This window comes from Glycine soja, chromosome 9 (genome assembly GCF_004193775.1).
Source record: "Glycine soja cultivar W05 chromosome 9, ASM419377v2, whole genome shotgun sequence".
Taxonomy (NCBI): Eukaryota; Viridiplantae; Streptophyta; class Magnoliopsida; order Fabales; family Fabaceae; genus Glycine; species Glycine soja.
This window is the reverse complement of record NC_041010.1, coordinates 39,520,793-39,540,609: the sequence shown is the minus strand read 5'-3', so window position 1 is coordinate 39,540,609 and position 19,817 is coordinate 39,520,793. Positions and strand designations below refer to the sequence as shown.

The 19,817-nt window shown below is 35.0% G+C and overlaps 3 protein-coding genes across 4 annotated transcripts; 2 read left to right on the top strand and 1 right to left on the bottom strand.

Annotated features, from left to right (window-relative positions):
- The first annotated feature begins 1,104 nt into the window (after window positions 1-1,104).
- Window positions 1,105-5,853, top strand: LOC114368839 (aspartyl protease APCB1-like). 2 transcript variants are annotated; one of them, XM_028326101.1, is made up of 9 exons: window positions 1,107-1,823; window positions 2,418-2,535; window positions 2,745-2,977; window positions 3,058-3,297; window positions 3,592-3,742; window positions 3,852-3,937; window positions 4,137-4,251; window positions 4,336-4,408; window positions 5,478-5,853. In XM_028326101.1, exons 1-9 carry the CDS (start codon window positions 1,255-1,257, stop codon window positions 5,609-5,611), a joined length of 1,719 nt encoding a protein of 572 aa, XP_028181902.1. In that variant the 5' UTR covers window positions 1,107-1,254; the 3' UTR covers window positions 5,612-5,853. The 2 variants fall into 2 exon arrangements, with proteins under 2 accessions (XP_028181903.1, XP_028181902.1); XM_028326102.1 differs by lacking the exons at window positions 4,336-4,408; window positions 5,478-5,853 and having other exon boundaries at window positions 1,105-1,823; window positions 3,852-3,956.
- Window positions 5,854-6,890: 1,037 nt separating this feature from the next.
- LOC114368838 (lysine-specific histone demethylase 1 homolog 1-like) lies at window positions 6,891-9,052 on the top strand. Its single transcript, XM_028326100.1, is given in 2 exon segments — window positions 6,891-8,841; window positions 8,843-9,052. Coding segments are annotated over 2 exon segments (2,013 nt in total). The 5' UTR covers window positions 6,891-6,894; the 3' UTR covers window positions 8,909-9,052.
- A 1,630-nt stretch (window positions 9,053-10,682) lies between these two features.
- Window positions 10,683-19,355, bottom strand: LOC114368837 (serine/threonine-protein phosphatase 2A 65 kDa regulatory subunit A beta isoform-like). The gene is made up of 13 exons (XM_028326099.1): window positions 19,216-19,355; window positions 18,605-19,024; window positions 18,029-18,275; window positions 17,580-17,692; window positions 15,892-15,971; window positions 15,484-15,625; window positions 15,314-15,394; window positions 13,754-13,858; window positions 13,460-13,642; window positions 12,637-12,729; window positions 11,728-11,867; window positions 11,591-11,657; window positions 10,683-11,094 (listed from the first exon to the last, which is right to left on the bottom strand). Exons 2-13 carry the CDS (start codon window positions 18,995-18,997, stop codon window positions 10,975-10,977), a joined length of 1,764 nt encoding a protein of 587 aa, XP_028181900.1. The 5' UTR covers window positions 18,998-19,024; window positions 19,216-19,355; the 3' UTR covers window positions 10,683-10,974.
- Window positions 19,356-19,817: the final 462 nt, after the last annotated feature.

Below are 19,817 nucleotides of genomic sequence, written 5' to 3'. Positions count from 1 at the left end.
TTTCTTTATAATTCAACTTTTTTTTTTGGACTAGTGAGGATTCCTATAAGATAGTTTGTGTAAGTTGGGACAGGGTACGCGTTGCAGTAAATCACCTTCAAGTAACTAGAAACAATAATACATAATATCTGAAAATTAACCAAAATCAAAGCAATAACTTTATATACTAACTGGAATAAAGAAAGATGATAAAAAAAGAAGGAAGCACATACACAAGAATTTAATGATGTAGTTTGACAAAAGAAGCTAATGTCTATGGGGCCTAACACAACTCAAGTCCAACCTTATTCATTGTCAATAATAACAATTGAAGAATTGATGTCTGGCCCTCAGCATTCTGAGTTTTCACACAATTTTCCTTTACTCCAATTACAACCGAGTTTCCAAGAACCTCTCAAAAAGGATTACAAAATTGTCTTCGCAAGAGAGAAATAGAAAATTAATTACAACAGAAAACTAACATAACTTAATGTGTCACAACAGCGACTATTAATTTCCACCTTGACACATTTAAATATTCACTCTGAAGAACTGATCCTCGAGGGCGTCAAATTTTGCTCAACCATCTTCAATCTTTAGCAAATCCAGATCATGCTTAATATTTAAGGGAACCACCTGTGATGAAATCTGTCAAAAAAAACTTATTATTCTTATGTACGAGTCTTCTTAATTTGCACCATTCCATCTGATATAATGTCTGTATTCCAATGTAGCCTAGAGTATCAATGTGTTTGGTTCTTTCATCGTAGTGTTATTTTTGCTTAGGTTGATAGCACTTTAATTGTCAAAAAATACATTAATATTTTTTTAGTAACTCCAAGTTCATTTATATGTGGAAATTAAATCCAGTCTTCTCCTACAAATTGAGTGTATGTTGTTAATTTGAACTATGTATATGTTCATTGAAAATTAATAATTAATAATAGGGACTAAAAGAAGAGATTGTTGCAACCGTAGAGATCAAATAATAATTTAAAAAAGATAATCTAAATCTAGGAAAATATTATCAGTTCAATTGTCCGGGTAACATTTTTTAAAGGTGGTTATTGCTTGGAAGCTTCTCAGTGTTGAATAAATGAATCGGATCCTATCCTATTGAGTATCGAGCATTGACCGTGTCTCATAACATGACAGAGTAAACTAAAGACTACTTTGGTAGACTTGGGAAACAATCTTCATTCATGCTCATTTGCTCATTATTCATCTCTTCCCTCTCTACTACTTCTTTTGCTCTTATTTTCTGATACAGAAGAGATGGAAGATGATGAATCTCCTCAGATCAAAGGAGTTGTTATAATCTCCCTTCCACCCCCAGATAACCCTTCTTTGGGCAAAACCATCACTGCTTTTACTTTCTCTAACCCTTCTCCTCAACCTTCTATTCAACCCCACCAACACCAAAGTCAACCAACACACCCTAATGCTCAACACAACACTGATCCTCCACTTCAGTCCTACCCATCAAATCCTCAGCTTAGTTTTTCATTCAGAAGACTCTTCCACAGCACCCCAGTGAAGCTTTTCTCATTCTTTGGTATTCTTCTATTTGCTCTCTTTCTCTATGGCTCTGTTTCTTCAACCACTACTGTGGAACTACGTGGCCGCAACAATGATGACGATGATGATGACAAAGCCACTTCATTTCTGTTCCCTTTGTTTCCGAAATTTGGTGTTTTGGGGCAGAAGGATTTGAAGCTCCAACTGGGGAAGCTTTCTCAAAAAGAGAAGTTTTTGACACACAGAGACGATGGTGATGGTTCTGGAGTTGTGGCCGTTGACTCTTCATCCGTTTTTCCAGTCAGTGGCAATGTTTATCCAGATGGGTATGATCAAAATCGTTGCTTTTGCTGATTTGATTGTTGGCTTTAGAAGTTAAACCATGTGTTGTTCAGCTAAATCATAAGAGGAAAAAGATAATTGAAAAGTTTAAATGTTTTGTTTTTTCATCAGGGATTTAGGCACTTTATGCACTTTAATTTTTATAACTCTCTCATTTTATTATGATAAATAATCAAATTCCTCCTCGAAACAAATTGATTCCAGAAAGATAAAAAATATGAAATTAGTTCCTAAATACGTAGAAAGTGCAGCAAATTAGTCTTACGGACCTTTCCCGTCTCCTTTTCCTTATATCTCCGGTCTATGCATACATTAATTTTAACATTGAGATAAGTTTAATTTATTTGATTTTATTATTATTTTTTTAAGTATTTCTTGAAAAGTTTATCGAAACGGGTCTCAATAATTAATATAGAAGTTTTGCTTCAGTCCTAATTGCAGCCACATCAGCAACATATTTCACAATGATACACAGTTTCGGTAATTAAGCTAGGAACTGCTACTGATTTGTATTGTAGCAACTCCATTTCCCCATATTGTATCACCGTGATGGCTTAGCAATTTGTTATTCCTTGCAGGTTGTATTTCACTATTTTACGTGTTGGAAATCCTCCAAAAAGTTATTTTCTTGATGTGGATACAGGGAGTGATTTAACTTGGATGCAGTGTGATGCTCCATGCATAAGTTGTGGGAAGGTAATTTGAGTTATTTTTATATTTATCAAATATCAATCCACCTCAGTTACATGCATGTGGAATTTCCTGTGTAAAAGTAAGCTGAAAGATAGAATATGCCTCTCAGCAATATGCACTATGGATATTAACTTTATAATTAATGAAATTTTGCTGTTGTGGATTTTTGAGATTGAAGAACTGTGTTTACTCAAAGGATAAAATTGATACAGGGAGCACATGTCCTATACAAGCCAACAAGATCTAATGTAGTATCATCCGTGGACGCTCTCTGCTTGGATGTTCAGAAAAATCAGAAGAATGGACATCATGATGAAAGTTTGCTACAGTGTGACTATGAAATTCAATATGCAGATCATAGTTCTTCCTTGGGGGTTCTTGTTAGAGATGAACTTCATCTTGTAACTACTAATGGATCCAAAACCAAGCTAAATGTTGTTTTTGGGTATGAATCTGCTTTTTGCAACTCTATCTTTTTATTTTAAGATAGTGCTGATATGTTATATGCAATATTTTTGTTTTAAGGTGTGGATATGATCAAGCAGGCTTACTTTTGAATACATTGGGTAAAACAGATGGAATCATGGGATTGAGTAGGGCAAAAGTCAGCCTACCCTACCAGTTAGCGAGTAAAGGGCTTATTAAGAATGTTGTTGGTCATTGCCTTAGCAATGATGGAGCTGGTGGTGGATACATGTTCTTAGGTGATGATTTTGTGCCATATTGGGGTATGAACTGGGTACCCATGGCCTATACCTTAACTACGTGAGTATGATTTTCTTAAGAATGTGTTTCTTTCCCTGTTAATTATGAATTGAGTGTTTTTCTTGTGGGAAACTGCAAGATACGTTTCACAGTGAGAATGTCAAGATTTATACCCAAATTGATACTGTATTTTATATTGTTTTCATTTGACAACCTCCATTATTTTAATATTTTTTATGTCTCATTTTTTTTCTGACATGCTTTATCATTCCATTTGGAGCACCTGGTATTCGTTATTCTGAGGTTTGTTCTGATTCTTCTTTAACTTACATGTGGCGTATTAATCTACTCAAGGGATTTATACCAAACTGAGATTCTTGGAATAAATTATGGAAATCGGCAACTCAGATTTGATGGCCAAAGCAAAGTAGGAAAGATGGTTTTTGATAGTGGCAGTTCTTATACATATTTCCCAAAAGAGGCATACTTGGATCTTGTTGCTTCTGTGAGTTTTTACATTTATCCGTCTGGAACCATTTTCTACATTTTTCATCCAGGTCTGGTATTGAAATTTGAACACCACAAATTCATTAATTATGTATCTATTGTTGCAGCTTAATGAAGTTTCTGGGTTAGGCCTTGTTCAAGATGATTCAGATACTACTTTACCCATTTGCTGGCAAGCAAATTTCCCAATCAAGTAAGAGAATTTACTCAAGGTGCAATTAGTTTTCCTTTTATGACATTGGCTTTAATAACTAACAAGTAACATAATAAGACGATTATCTTCTTTAATACCTTATGTTTGGAGAAATAAAATAACTCTATTATTTTATTGCATCTGTTTGACTAATCACAATGGAGCAGGCTGTTCTAAAATCCATGTTACATGCATGCAGATCTGTCAAAGATGTCAAGGATTACTTCAAGACCTTAACTCTTCGGTTTGGAAGCAAGTGGTGGATTTTGTCCACATTGTTTCAGATATCTCCCGAGGGTTACTTGATCATTAGTGTAATCCTCTCTTTCTAATACAATTCTTTGTTCCAACTGATTTTGTTATTGTCATGTCCTCTAATAAACTCTGCTATGCTGCAGAACAAAGGCCATGTGTGCTTGGGAATCCTTGACGGTAGTAATGTAAATGATGGATCCTCAATTATACTTGGAGGTAGTACTCTCATTCTCAATGAAAACCTGAAAGCTTTCTATTTTTTTTTTATAATAATTTTATTTGTTGTTTTCCCTTTTAATGGTATAACCGTCAATGATTGGATTGAAAATAGGGGGTTATTTTCTTTCCCTAGCTCCTTCGTATATCCTAGATTTGGAATTCTAGTATCTCTATTGTTATAGACACCATAGTCTATTTATTCAAACCTTCTGATGAAGTATCTGTGAAATTTTCACCTTCTCATTTATTGTCATCTCTAATTTATCACGTGTCCCACACTAGTACTTCACTTAGCCTAATATTCTTTATACATTTGTTTTTAGTGTGTTTGATGATGAATAACTCAACTAGTCAGCTCATATGTGCATCAGAAGTAGTGCCACTTATTGAGCCACCTTTGAAATTCAGATTCTATCACTTTATTATAGTAATCAGAGTTATGATAAGTTAGTTCATGGGCTGTTTCAGTTCTGAAATTTCTTTAATGATTTGATTCATCTGTTACTAACTTCTGCTAGCTATATTCTCTTAAAACTCCCTCTTTATTACTTACACTTCATAAAGAAAACTATAAAATAATGAAAAGTAGGTGTATTCACTATATTGCAAGCATAAAAACATTTAACACTTTCTTTGTTTAATAATTAAGAGAATTATTAGGAGGATTTAAAATTAAAATTTTAATTTGACAATATTATAAATTTTAACTATACTTTTGTTATAATTTTTTGTCCCCACTCACTGTACTCTTGATCGCCGCTGCTTGAACTTGAAACACTAGCTAAAATATGTGTATAGGCACTTGGTGTTATAATATCCCACTAGCATTATAATTTTTTGGTCCTTCCTCTCCTCAGTTCTTGCAATCATACAAAAATTACAAACTTATCATGTAGCACCTTGTCACTGGCCAAATTATCTAACATTATTAAAAATGCTTGTTCAGGCTATGTAAGCAGTGAAATTTCAACTACCCCTGTGTAGCGATGCATTATGTCTTTATCTCTCTTTTGCTCAACTGGTGATTTTTTATGCTCTCATTGATTAATGATTATGACATTTGCAGACATTTCATTGAGAGGATATTCGGTTGTATATGATAATGTGAAGCAAAAAATTGGTTGGAAGCGAGCAGACTGTGGCATGCCAAGCAGAAGATTGAGAAAGAAAAATAATTTCATCCCTGATAGCATGCTATAATTTAATTTGAAAGTGTTCATAAGATTTTATACCTTGTATTATTTTGATCGGTTTCATGCTAAATCTAATATGCCATCGACGAGTAAAACAACCTATGTACAGTTACAGCCAAAATATGGGAACTTAGAAGAACGATTAATGGACATCAAAGATAGTTTTATGCATCAAGATTTATTTAACTTGTTTTGTATATCAAAATAGTTCAATTGTGACCACTTACTAGACTGGGCATTCCATCTTAATCCAAGATGTAATTAATAAATTGAAATATAAAAAGTAGGGAAAAAACAAAAATTGTATTGATGAACGCATAATAAAAAGGCAAGGACTGAATAATGATGTTAGATATTTTTTTTATTCATATTCCTTTTTTTATAGTTTTTTTATTCATATAAATATTTCCCTGAACCGATTTCCTAGTACAAAAACTTTTAGTTTGGGTGATTTGCTTTGAGTTGGTTTTGCACCATTGTATCATTAGTTGTATATGCTTAAGGAAATTTTGCCTAATATATGCCTCATGAGAATGGTGATTAGGTTAAGGTATTGATATATCATATATTTATGTGACTAGTTTTCAATTGTCATTAAAGATGCTCTCAATTTTATTTTATTTGTTGCGATTATTGGATTTCTTCTTTATAATAATCACACTGAAATTAAAATTCTGATCTCATATATATTACTTTAATCTTTCATTGTTAAGTCAATTCTAGTGGGGTGTGATCATTGATTCTTTCCTCTCTTTTTTTTTAACGAAGCTATTACTAATGAGAGCTAGATTTAATATAAAAAAAATGCATTTTTATAAAGTGATGATGATAATACTTATTAAAAGATATTCTAATATTTAATGCTCAATTTTCTCTTAATAAATTCAAGCAATATATTTTAAATTGGTACTCTCAAATCTCAAATACAAACCAAAAAAAATATCTATTGTATCTTTGATTTTAAATATAAATAAATTTTAATTATTTTATTTTATTTAATGAAATTATCTTAAAATATTTTATTATTTTATTTTCAAAGACTCTTTTTCCTTTGTATCAAACTCCAACAAAAAACAACTAATTTAATTAATTATATGATTTTTTTACACTACCAATATATAAAAATCATATTCTTTTTTTCATTTTTTTATTAGATCGATTATTTAAAATTAATATAATTATAAACAAATTTAAAATTAATATTAATCAACTTTTATAATATGTGTGAATTAGCCCATAATGTCTTATAATCAGGATCGATGTTATATATGGGAGGATTTGAATTTGTATATGTCATCATTCAAAAGAATCATATACGGGTCAGGCAGTCAAAGAAATTTAATACTTGTATCATCCAAAAACAAAATTATTGAAAGATCGGCAACCATGAGTGACAGCACCAACACAAACCCCCCACCACCTCCGGTGGCGGAGCCACCGCCACCACTGCAATCCGGTTCACCGGAAAACGACGTCGCAATGTCCCCCCAAAACTCCTCCGAGGACCCAGACTCCTCCCTCCCCACCCAAACAACACCCGAGCCCGCCGTTCCAGACTCCCCGGACTCCGCCACAACCCGACCCGACCCGAATCCTCCGCCTCGAAAACGCCGCCGCCGCAAGAAATTCTTCACGGAACTCACCACCGGGCCATCCACGCGCCGAAACGACGTCGCCAAGGACTGTGACGTGGAAGCCCTAATCGCGATCTCGGTAGGGTTTCCCGTGGATTCCTTAACCGAAGAAGAGATCGAAGCGAACGTGGTTTCCACCGTCGGAGGCTCCGAGCAATCCAACTACATCGTCGTCCGAAACCACATATTGGCGCGTTGGCGTTCCAACGTTTCGGTCTGGTTAACCCATGACCGGGCCCTCCGGTCGATCCGGTCCGAGCACAAGGGTTTGGTCGAAACCGCTTACCGGTTCCTGCTGGAGCACGGTTACATTAACTTCGGCCTCGCGCAGGAGATCCAAACCCTAAAGCTGAAACCTTTCGATGGGTCCGACCGAGGAACGGTGATTGTGATCGGTGCTGGGTTCGCGGGTTTGGTTGCGGCGAGACAATTGGTGTTCATGGGGTTTAAAGTTGTGATTTTGGAAGGTAGGACCCGACCCGGTGGGAGGGTTAAGACTAAGAAGATGAGTGGTGATGGGGTTGAGGCTGCAGCGGATTTCGGTGGAAGTGTCCTCACTGGAATAAACGGGAACCCTCTTGGGGTTCTTGCTAGACAATTGGGTTTGCCTTTGCATAAGGTTAGGGATATTTGTCCTCTCTATTTGCCTGATGGGAGGAGTGTTGACTCTGAGGTTGACTCTAGGGTTGAGGTTTCGTTTAACAAGCTGCTGGAGAGGGTTTGTAAGCTTAGGCAGGCGATGATCGAGGAGGTGAAGTCGGTGGACGTGCCCTTGGGGACGGCGTTGGAGGCTTTCCGAAGGGTTTATATGGTGGCTGAGGATAAGGAGGAGAGGATGTTGCTGAATTGGCACCTCGCGAATTTGGAGTATGCGAATGCGACGCTTATGTCAAATTTGTCAATGGCGTACTGGGATCAGGATGATCCCTATGAGATGGGTGGTGATCATTGCTTCATTCCTGGGGGGAATGAGAAATTTGTTCGCGCTTTGGCCGAGGATTTGCCAATTTTCTATGGGAGGACTGTGGAGTGTGTCAAGTATGGGAGTGACGGGGTGCTGGTTTATGCTGGTGGGCAGGAGTTTAGGGGGGGCATGGTGCTGTGTACTGTGCCGTTGGGGGTGCTAAAGAAGGGAGATATTGAGTTTGTGCCGGAGCTTCCTCAGAGGAAGAAGGATGCTATTCATAGGTTGGGGTTTGGGTTGTTGAACAAGGTTGCAATATTGTTTCCTTATAATTTCTGGGGTGGGGACATTGACACGTTTGGTCATTTGACCGAGGATTTGAGTATGAGAGGGGAGTTTTTTCTGTTCTATAGCTACTCCTCGGTGTCTGGGGGCCCGCTTCTGGTTGCGCTTGTTGCTGGGGAGGCTGCGATTAGGTTTGAAATGATGTCACCAGTGGAGTCTGTGAAGAGGGTGTTGGACATTCTGAAGAATATTTTTAATCCGAAGGGGATTGTTGTTCCGGATCCAGTTCAGGCCGCGTGTACTCGGTGGGGGAAGGATCACTTTGCGTATGGATCTTACTCTTATGTTGCAGTTGGATCTTCAGGAGACGATTATGATATTCTTGCAGAGAGTGTTGGAGATGGGACAGTGTTCTTTGCTGGAGAGGCGACTAGCAAGCAGTATCCTGCAACTATGCACGGGGCGTTTCTCAGTGGAATGAGAGAGGCCGCAAACATTTTGAGAGTGGCAAAGAGGAGGTCTTCAATGCCTATTGACACATCAAAAAGTGTCAACCAGGAGAATGATGATTTGAACAAATTGTTTGTGAAACCTGATCTGACATTTGGGAGCTTCTCTGCCTTGTTTGATCCAAATTTGAATGATCTTGATTCCAGTTCATTACTGAGGGTTAAAATTGGAGGAGCTGTGTTGGACTCTGGCAGTCTTTATCTCTATGCCTTGCTTCCAAAGAAGTGGGTCATTGAGTTGAGTCAGTTGGAGGGAGATGAGAACAGGATGAGAATGTTAAACCGCAATTTCGGGGTGAGTTTGGTTGGGAGGAAGGGTTTAAGTAGTGCTGCTGAATCTCTTATTGCCAGCATAAAACTGTCTAGACCCAACTTTAATGAAGCGGAAAATGGTCTTATTATGACTGGGAAGGAAAACTCGCAGTAGCATCATGGGGAATGAACCTCCTTCCTCCCCCGTTAACTGTATTAAACACATTTCTGTTAAATTCAATTAGTTTCTGACCATTTTTCCCAATGATGTTCCATAGTGAACAAATTTAATTGGCTCTGCTGTATTCTCTTCTTTATGATTATGAATCTAAAATATTTAGAGCGGGTTTGGATGGAGGAATTTAAAATTCTGAGAAATTTTAAATTCTAAGAATTTTAAATACTTTAATTGAAATTCTTTTTATTTTTAAAATTTTATGTTTGGAAAAAAAAAAGTTAAAATTATGAGGGTGGAAAAAAATGTGAAAAAAAAGAAAAGATATGATTGGTGTGTTAGTTATACGTGTTCCTCTCTGTTCAGGCTCGATCTATGTTCCACAATCTCATATTTCTTGAAAAATAATTTAAGAAGAGAATTTCAATTTTTTGTCTTTTAGAAGGAAAGTAAAATTCTAGATTTTTAATTGTTTAAAATTATGTTTTAAAATTTCAAAATTTTAAATTTTTCATAAAAAAACATTCAAACAATGAATTCTAAATTACAGAAATTTAAATTCTCTGATAAATTACTTTCCTCAGTTAAAATCTTTTATCCAATCATACTCTTAGATGTAAGTTGGTTACCAATATTCTTCCGGAACTAGTTCAAATCGTCTATTCCACATTCAATGGATGATAAACAAGAGTTTTAACATTTCGACATTATTTTATCTATTCCATATTTATTCTAAAGACTCGCCGACAGAAGCTTTTCTATCCCACTGGGAATAAGTAACCTTGCCAAAGCCTTATGCTTTTGTGTGAAAATACTGGCAGACTGCAGTAGTTGGAACTTGAACAGGTGATGAGTTTTGGGATAAAGCCAACCTAAAAGCTGAGATGGACATTTGATAAAAAGGCTAATCTTAGATTCACCTTTGGCAAGTTATTTTCGTCATTTCAAGTCATTATCAACTAAGCAATTTATCGTGTGCGCACATATGTTGAGTGCAATAGAACCCAGCTGGGAGATGATTTTTTTGTTAAAAAAAAAAAATAGTAGCTTATTAGGGAGTGATTTTTTTTTTCTTCAAGGATTAATGTGTCCCAAGGACAAAGGAACAGAAAAACTATTGCTAATTGGGCATGGATTTTGACCAACTTGGATCTTTAATTCACTAAGATATACAGTATCTCGTTATATTGGTGCCAAATGAACGTATATCGATTGTTTTTCAAAGGTAAACTACCTTATAAACCAAACAGAATCGCGATCCAGTAGCACGACTAACATGAACATTTTATAACACAAACAAGCACCAGAATAAATGTACATCTTTTAAACAGAACGAAATATATTCATTGTATTGGTAAATCAAAATTTCAGACAAAATCTTCACATTGGTAAACCATATAATTAGTGGTCGTCAAAACCCATCTCAATTCTGAACAATGTTTCATCACTACAAAGAACCTGGTAGCATAGATACGGATAAAATGAAAGCAAAGCAGGATCACAACAATTATGTGATACAAAGGATTGGGCAAGTTGGCGTCATGTCAATTACAGAAGAAAATGTAAATCTTATAAGAAAAAAAAAAAACTAAAGACCACATGCAAACTGATCTAGCTAGACATCTTGACTTGATCACAAGATTGTAGTGCTTGTGAGGCGAAAAACCTAACATCAACATCTGGATCCTCACTGAGCTCAACCAAACAGGGACGAATGGTACTCTCAACAACCTTCATTGTTCAAAAGATAATTAGTTAAGAGATATTAAAAGAATGATGCATTTGGAGAGACTCAACGGTTTTCTGTAATAGCAATGCATTTCATATCATTCCTTACGTCACAAAGCTTTATCAAAAACAAACAATAGGCTCGTGAGAAGTATTGGGAAAAAGATTTTTAAGTGATATTACTACAGTTTACCAAGCAGCCAGGTTAGCTTTTAACTAGCTGGTTTTGTTAAGCCAAGCAATTTTGGCAAGCAACTAGTTTAAAATACTTTTTTGTGGTGAAGAATTCAACAAACAATAACTTAAAAGTAGGATAAAATATATTCCAATCCACAATAATCTAGACATCGATATTTCTAGACCAAATTAATACTAACCATATAGCTCATCTAAATAATTTTCAAGAAACAAGTTTAATAGTTTAGAAGTCCATATTATTATAATCCAAGTAACTATGGGAAGTGTACTGAAGATGAAATCTTAAATGGAAGCTACTTACAGACTGATCAACAATTGGGATGAGAGACTGCAACACTTTAGCTACATTGAATTTGATATTGGGTACCCTGCAAGACATGCTATGAGCACTGGCTGAAATGAAGACACACAAAAGGAGTAAGGAATACACAATTTTACCTATCTTTTGATGCATTAATGACCAGAGGGAGCAGTTTTGAAGAAGAAATCTCTGAGCCCAGAACAGGAGCTAGTAGAGAAATTGATTGTAAGATTGTCATTCGATACAGATAATGTGGATCAGTAACCATGTCCAAAACCTGCAAAGGATACAATACTTGTATAGATAAATAGTAAATAATTTGAGAGCATACAATTCCATGGAATCCATGGTCCTAATGGATCATCAAAAAAAAAAAATCTATGTTGCTTCACAGAGGATTAAATCATTGCATACATGATACAGGGCAGTGGTCATGATTCTTTTTTTCAAAAATAATAATACACGAGTGTAACTTGGAAGCTTTATAAGCACAGAAAGTAAATTTAAAGTCTCTGTTTCTTTATTTGCAATTTCAGATGGTAAACTTATCTCTGCTCCTCTAATTGATGAATTCTATACCTTGTTTCTACAGCATTGCTATACATAAATGATGAGTTTTTGAAGTAGGTATAGGGTAGCTACTATGCTGAGCATTTTCTTGTTAGCATAGATTTTTAAAAGGCCACTCAGAAAATCCTTTTACACCCACCTTCACTTCGTCACTTGAAACAAAATCCTTGTCACCAAACAGCAATAAGCCAATAACCATAATCCACAATCCAAGAAACACTCAAACTCGTCATCCCAATCACCCAAGGCTTTATGCTTTATACTTAGGTTAAGATGCCAATGCCTAAATATATTGAATTATGAAATGATCAAGATACCAAATACTATTATTTTTAATTGACCTTTGAAAGAAAAAAAACATGACCTAAGCAAAATTGGCTGTACACAGACCCTGGTGTTGGAATTCTTTTCTGAAGTTTAAGGTAAAATATACTGCAAATGTACATCAAGGAACTAAGTTCATCTGCTATAAAAACCTGGGGAATAATGTGCTGCATTGCCCAATCCGGTCCAAATTCTTCTGCCAAGCGTTTGATGTTATTAGCAGCCGCATCACGGATTGAGTATACCTACATTGGAAAGAGTCAATATGATACATTTACTCTAAATTAAAAAAAATAAATAAATAAATAAAAACAGAAAGGCATTAACCACCCCCATCCCCCCAAAATAAAAGAAAGCATAGCCAGCTTCTTGACTAGATGAGTTTACAAGATTTTTTTATAACCAACTTAGTCAATGAAGGATTCAATTTAAACCTTATAAGACTAGTGACCTTTATATTAAACTTTGAGTTGTATTTTCTTTTTAGTCCTTCTACGGCCTAAACCACCAATAAAATTGCAATTGCATATGAAACAGAAAATAACTACTATTTAACATTTTGTTTTAAATTGGTCTTCTAGACCTCTAAAATCAATTATTGTAACATGATTAAAAAAAAAAGACATTGTTCTTTTTTTTTACTCATGTTTACACAACTTACATGTATCATGTATGTATGTAAGGAAAACTAAATCAAAAGTGCATGCAAATATGTGCATTCATTTATATTGTATTCAAAAAACACTTTTCTGTTAAAAAAATTTCATATATTTCTGCTATATTTTTTATTAAATAAAAAAGTTAATTCAAACATGCATAAACTAAACAGTTATTTACCAAATAGATAAATTGAAATAATTAATGAAATTTATAAATAACATGCTGGTACAAGATAAAATAACTTATTTTCAATAACATAAACTTCAAAAACAAGAGTAGAACAAATTTGAATATAATTTTAGTTGCTTCACAAACCTTGTCCTTTAGCCATTGCATGCAAAGAGCTCCAAGCTTATCATCAAAAAAACTAACACCCAACTGGCTTGCCAATAAGGGTATATATTCTATGATTGCAAGTCGAACTCTCCAGTGCCGATCCTCAGCTAGTTCTACTATGGCTGGCAACAGAGACTGAGATAACAAATCAATACCAATAACCTGCAATTCATGTGTAAATCACAAGCTTCAATAGAGGGAGCATATGAAAAATAATTGTGTTTGAAATGTACACGGTCAACCTGAATGAATATTCAATTTTAAGCCACAAACCTGGTTCACTTGATCAAGCTTGCTGATAATATTTAGCCTGACATCAGGAAACTCGTCTTTCAAAAGAGAAAGGAAAATAGGCAGAAGTTGCTCGATTGTGGCATCCTGCAACCACCACAAAAACATTTTAAAAGCAAGAAGGTGCATCCATCCTCTCTTTAAGAGTTGAATTACTTTTACATGGAAACAGTTTCAAGAGTTTAGGAATAGAAGCAAAGATTGCTCACACAGGAGAATAGAGTATGAGAATATGGAAACAAGGGAAAGCTTGTCTGAGAAGATGGAAACAAAAATATTGAAGAAAACATGTCATTCTACTTATCTAATACATGCACAAAAAAGGAGCACTGAAATTTCAAATAAATACTTACTAGCCTTAATTTCCCATTTTTTAGGCTAAGGTTTATGTTTACACGTTGGAAAGAAAATAGACCAAATCCCTGCCTATGGCATGTATTGTAGAGATACAAAAGTATGACTATTTTTCATCCCATGATATGTTTGTGGATAATGAAAAATGAAAAATGAAAAATATATAATTTGATGTTTATGCCATAAGAGACAGGTGCAGGATTTAGAAAATTTAGACAGTGAGTGGGAGAAAAACAATAGATAGGCATAAAAAACCACTTTTAATATTTCTATCAATATAAAGTTAATAATAGTGTATACACATGTGATCAATCTATTAGTAAAGAAATTTTTTATAAGAAATAAAGAAAACATGTCATGAATGAGGCATCGGATTAGAAAGATAATTGTCACCATTTTTTATGGAAAAAGGAGTTAAGTTCAAGAGAAAAATATAAATAACAACCAGTGATTTTAAACTGATTTGTACTTTTTTTAAAAAAAAAAAAAGGGTAGCCTTTTTTCCCAAAAATCAATTTTCTACCTCAAAAAATGATTATGCAAGATAAAAAGGTATATATAATTGGGTTATCTAGGCATGCTCAAATGATTGACGTTAGGTGGTGAATGGATCAAGGACATAAATTTATCTCATGGCAATGACTCTCACATACCAAAAGCAAAATACATAAGAGTAAGGAGGTTTCTTAGGTTTGGGGTTCAAAACAATATAATAACTTATCTCTGTAGTTAACATGTAAAAGAATTTTATTTTTTCACATTTTTTATACAACTTATTGATTAGTGAGGGCAATTTAAAATATGTAGTGGACCAACAATGTATATTCCAATAGAAATTTAAGGTAGAGAGGGCATTTGCCCCAATTCCTAGCACACATCCACCACCAGAAAGAAAGCATAACAAAATATAGTTAACTATTTGATGTATATTGTTAGGAATCTAGTAATTATGTAATGTACTGTGCAAATAGGGAATATTGTAACTCGAGATATTATGAGCTGTATAATTTTGCAACCCTTATCCATTATATTTAGATTCTAATTATAAATAAGAGTATCCATTGTGTAATCAAGACATTCATTTATCTCCTACCCAACACATAATAACCTAAGCCACATTTGGAATGACTTTAAATGTGTTAAATTTATGTCAGTATAAATAATGAGCTTAGATAGTAATTTATATACCTTCCCTAACACCGGTGCCATACCCATTATAACAGAAGCCAGTGCAGAGCGAACATGTTGAGAAGAATCAGTTGATAACTCCTATAGTAGGCAAACTTTATCAGTTGTAATCATACTAGTATCATAAATGTTAACCTCTAAGAATCCCAATTTTTTTACTGTGACTGTACCTTCACACATGGTAGAATATGCTGAATCGCAAGATCGGGATTTAATATGCGGGAAAACTTAGTTACTTTCCCAGCAGCAGCAATACGTACTTCAGCCTCATTATCACGCAGCAGACGAACATATGCAGGGACCAATTCTGATCTGCAAGTGCATCACCATCATATAAAAAGTCAATTAGAATGTGAGAAATAAATACACTATAAATCATGTCATAGACCAAGAAGAAATTAATATGAAGTCATAACTTTTATACCTTTCAATCATGAAACATGAGTTTTTAACCAACTGAAGAATGTTTAGTGATTAATATTAATAAAAACAGATTTTCAGATAGCACCAATGGAAAAAAAGCTTGTCAGAAAATCACAACAACCAATCAATCGTTTAGCAGGTACAAAAGGTTTTACCTGGTGGGGTCAGGACCAACAGCTTCACATAGCTCATATAGTTGATTAGCAACCATGTAACGAACACGCCATGACTTATCCTGGATAAGAAGTAATTCTACTATGTGACAAAATGTAGAACTTCATTTTTGGAAGCAATACTAGACAGCAAAAGCAAAATTATTTTTTCTATGTATCTTTTAGTTTCTTAGTATTAAGAATACAAAAGATTCTTCAAATTACAAAATGACAAGAGGATGGGACCATGAACATGAAAAACATGCAGACAACCAACAGTAAAACCACAAGAGAATCCACCTTCTACAGACTACATCCCAGGATTAAACTCATCTAACTGTCCAATAACTCCTGATGTAATTATTTATTGCTCATAGGTCACCTAGCAAACTCATACAACTATCAAATAATTCAATATATAGCTGCGTGTGAGGATTGTTATCAACCCAAGCATGACTGCATGAGCAAGTAGGTCCATTTCCAACTTTAATCTTTTAATCTTGAGTAGTTTAAGATTATCATTCTTCCACCGACAAATATCTGAGTTGAGTGCATCATATCCATAATAGAACTATAAAGCTCAATAAAATTTGTATTTGTACAAGTGACAAGTGTACAGTTCAAAAATGAATAAATAAGACAAGACCATGTGCAAAATGTGTAGATATGAAGGGGAAATAAAGAATCCTTTGGCACAATGTTATACAACAATAAAAACAAAAATCTTTTCCCACTAGGTAGGATAAACTATGTGGATCAAACTACACCATTGTGTTCTTTCTAAAACTAAGTCTTCACAGAAGCTATTTAAATCTAAGTTAATTTTAATGGTTTAGTAAGAGTTTTTCTTGGTCTTCCTCTACTTTATACTAATAGACTATCCTCCACTTGAACAACTCTTTTTACTGCAGCTTCTATTGGTCTTTTTCCACATGACCATACACACTATCTTAGGTGCAATTCTACCATTTTTAACTACCTTGCTTTCTCTCTGTTAGAAGCAGAGTATTAAGCATGTGTTTTATATGCTTGAGGATAACTCTTTGCTTTGTATTGTCTAGTACTACTAACCCAGTTTGCTGCATATAAATACATATCATACACCCATCTTTGGGAGTGGTACAAGCTTCTCTTATTCACAAACTCTAATTTCTTTTAGTCCATTCTTCTATCGCACACTATCATCTCTGCAACACTTAGCTTTTGTTAGCACTGTATCATCACCCAATATTCAATACTATAAAACATTTGTGCTACTATTTATATGTGCTAAACTGGCACTTAAGCTCTGAAACAATATTAAAAGACCAAAATAAAAAATTGGTTTGCAGTATTTGTGTTTGCTTTCCTTCCACACATCCACTATTTATATTAGAAAAAAGAAATGTTAAACTGATACATATTTTACATATCCTTCCCATGAAATGAAACAAATATATTAGTGTCCAAAATTATGCAAGCATAGTACTTTGCTTAGTGGTACATATGTTTGGAGAGCAATAAATAAACCTGGTCTCATCCTATCAATGTACTCAACTACTCACACATATACAGTTAACTGAAAAGCAATCCAAATGTTGCAGTCAAGACATCCTCTCATTAGTGTTGGCCACAAAATGGATATGGAAGATATACCTCTAGTCTCTACATATATAGTATCAGTGTATCAGTATTACTAATGGCCAACAAACCTGAGAAAAATTGACTATGACAGGAAGAATATGTGCCACGCAATCTTGAGGTTCCAACAATTTCCCCAGAGCTGCACAACCCTCAACAGCAAGTAGCCGAACAGAATCTTGATCTGCAAGAACAAGGATAAAAAAATCATCAGTTAATGTATGCACTTCCAGCAGATCAACTTAAAAAACACAGTAAAATAACACTACTTAACAAATGAACATGACACACTCAAACTGTATTCACTTCTCACATAGTCAGTCCAATATACTGACAATGCCTCAACTTGAGGAATATCATTCACAGCTACCTAACTATGGGGACCCTCAACTTATCTAAGCAACAAAAATTATTGAACTAAAAACAATTACAAACACAAACTGTTGCATTTATCCTACTATTATTTAACAGATTCAAGATGCGGTGCCGGAATTAGTGGTATCACATCAACTTCACATACCATCATGTGTGAGATCCTCAAACACAGACATGATGTCAGATTTCAAGTGAGGAGCTTCAACAGTAGCGGCAAACTTTCCCAAGTTTGTGGCCGCAGATCTCCTAACCATGGGCATATCATCCTGACACAGCTGCCCATATATGGCTCTCAGTTCAGTCTTCACCGCCTCGGGTGCACTAGGGTAAGCAATATGGAACAAACCACACGATGAAACCCGTGCCGTGAACCACTCACCAGCAGCCAGCCTCTACAACAAGCAAAATAACAAACGCAATGAATGCCACTCTAGCGACAATCAGGCTCATAATAAGGTCATGTTTGGATAACTTTATCCATAAACAGGTAAAATGAATTGAGCTTAAGCTCAAATCAACTTATGCACCACTTATTTTTTATAGAAGTTCTTTTCATTAACTTCTTCAAAACCTAAGGTGCATAAGTTAATTTTATAGCTTATGGAGAACCTCAATACATTTTTATCTTTATATTTTCTTCTCATTTACGTACTTATGAGCAAGTTTATCCAAACAGAACCTAACACAACGAATGAAAACGCAATGCAACTACATATACTACCTTAACTAAAGGAATCAAGTATTCAACCAAGTCTTGCTCTCTCATCTGAGCTCCAATTCTGCACAGCGACTCCACCGACTTGTCTCTGACGCTGGTTTCCTCAACGGTGCAGAGCGTCTCCAAGGGAGGAAGAAGCACGTTGGCGTGCTCAACGCCTCCGACGTAGGGAATGAAGACACCTAATTCCTCGGCCATTGCGAGGAGCACTTCGTCGTCATCGTCGTTGTTCTCGCTGAGGAACGGAATCAGCTCCTTCCGCGTGCGGTCCTCGCCGAGCGCGCGCGCGATCGTGGAGAGCCTTCGGATCGAGTTGAGGCGCAGCTGAATGTCCTCATTCTTCAACTCGTCGATCAAAACGGCAATCGGATACAGAGGCTGGTCCACCATCGCCATGTCGTTTCACGGGATCCTCGAGAAAAACTGCAATAATCGGAGATGTAATTTCAAACACAAAACGAGAAACGGAAAGAAAAGCAAAACCTGGAAATCTACAATATGATGCTTGATCTGAAGCAATGGAGCGTAGTTCAAAGAGAAATTGAAAACAAAAGAAAAAAAAAAGTGTTGTTGAGGTAAAGAGAGGGAAGAAGGAGAAAGTGTTGTTGTTGCACCTGAAACTGAAAAGGGGATTTGTTGAAGAATGGATCTGATCTGCCGTTTGGACAGAGAGAGAAAAAAAATGGTTTTATAATTTTGCCTGGAATTTCACCATTCTCGAGGGTGTATAACTGCTTCTTTCCCTTGTAGTAGTATTGTTCTTCATCATTGCCTGCAATATTTCTTATAATAATTGTAAAATAAATTATTACTATAAAACATTGTTGATAAAAATATCATTTCTTCTTCCTTTTAAAAAAATAATAATATCCTTTGTTCTTTAAAAATAATTGCACCCGACTCGAAATATTATGGATTATAAGGTGCTTATTATTTGAGAAAATAGTTTATATATTAATAGTGGAAAAGGACTGTTAATACTAGTTAATTTAATTTCTTAAATTATTAAAATATTATCTGAGTATTTGAAATAGGTCATTGTTTTTATTTTTTGTGATTTCAACAATTAAGAGACCATTTTGTATTTCTCCGTTTTCTCTCAATAAAAATTCATTGATAATGTCACTATTTTGTTGCTTTTTGTTTTAGATTTAATTTTAAAACAACTTATGGAATTCAACAGTCAATTTTTTTCTTATTCTCATAAAACTATTTT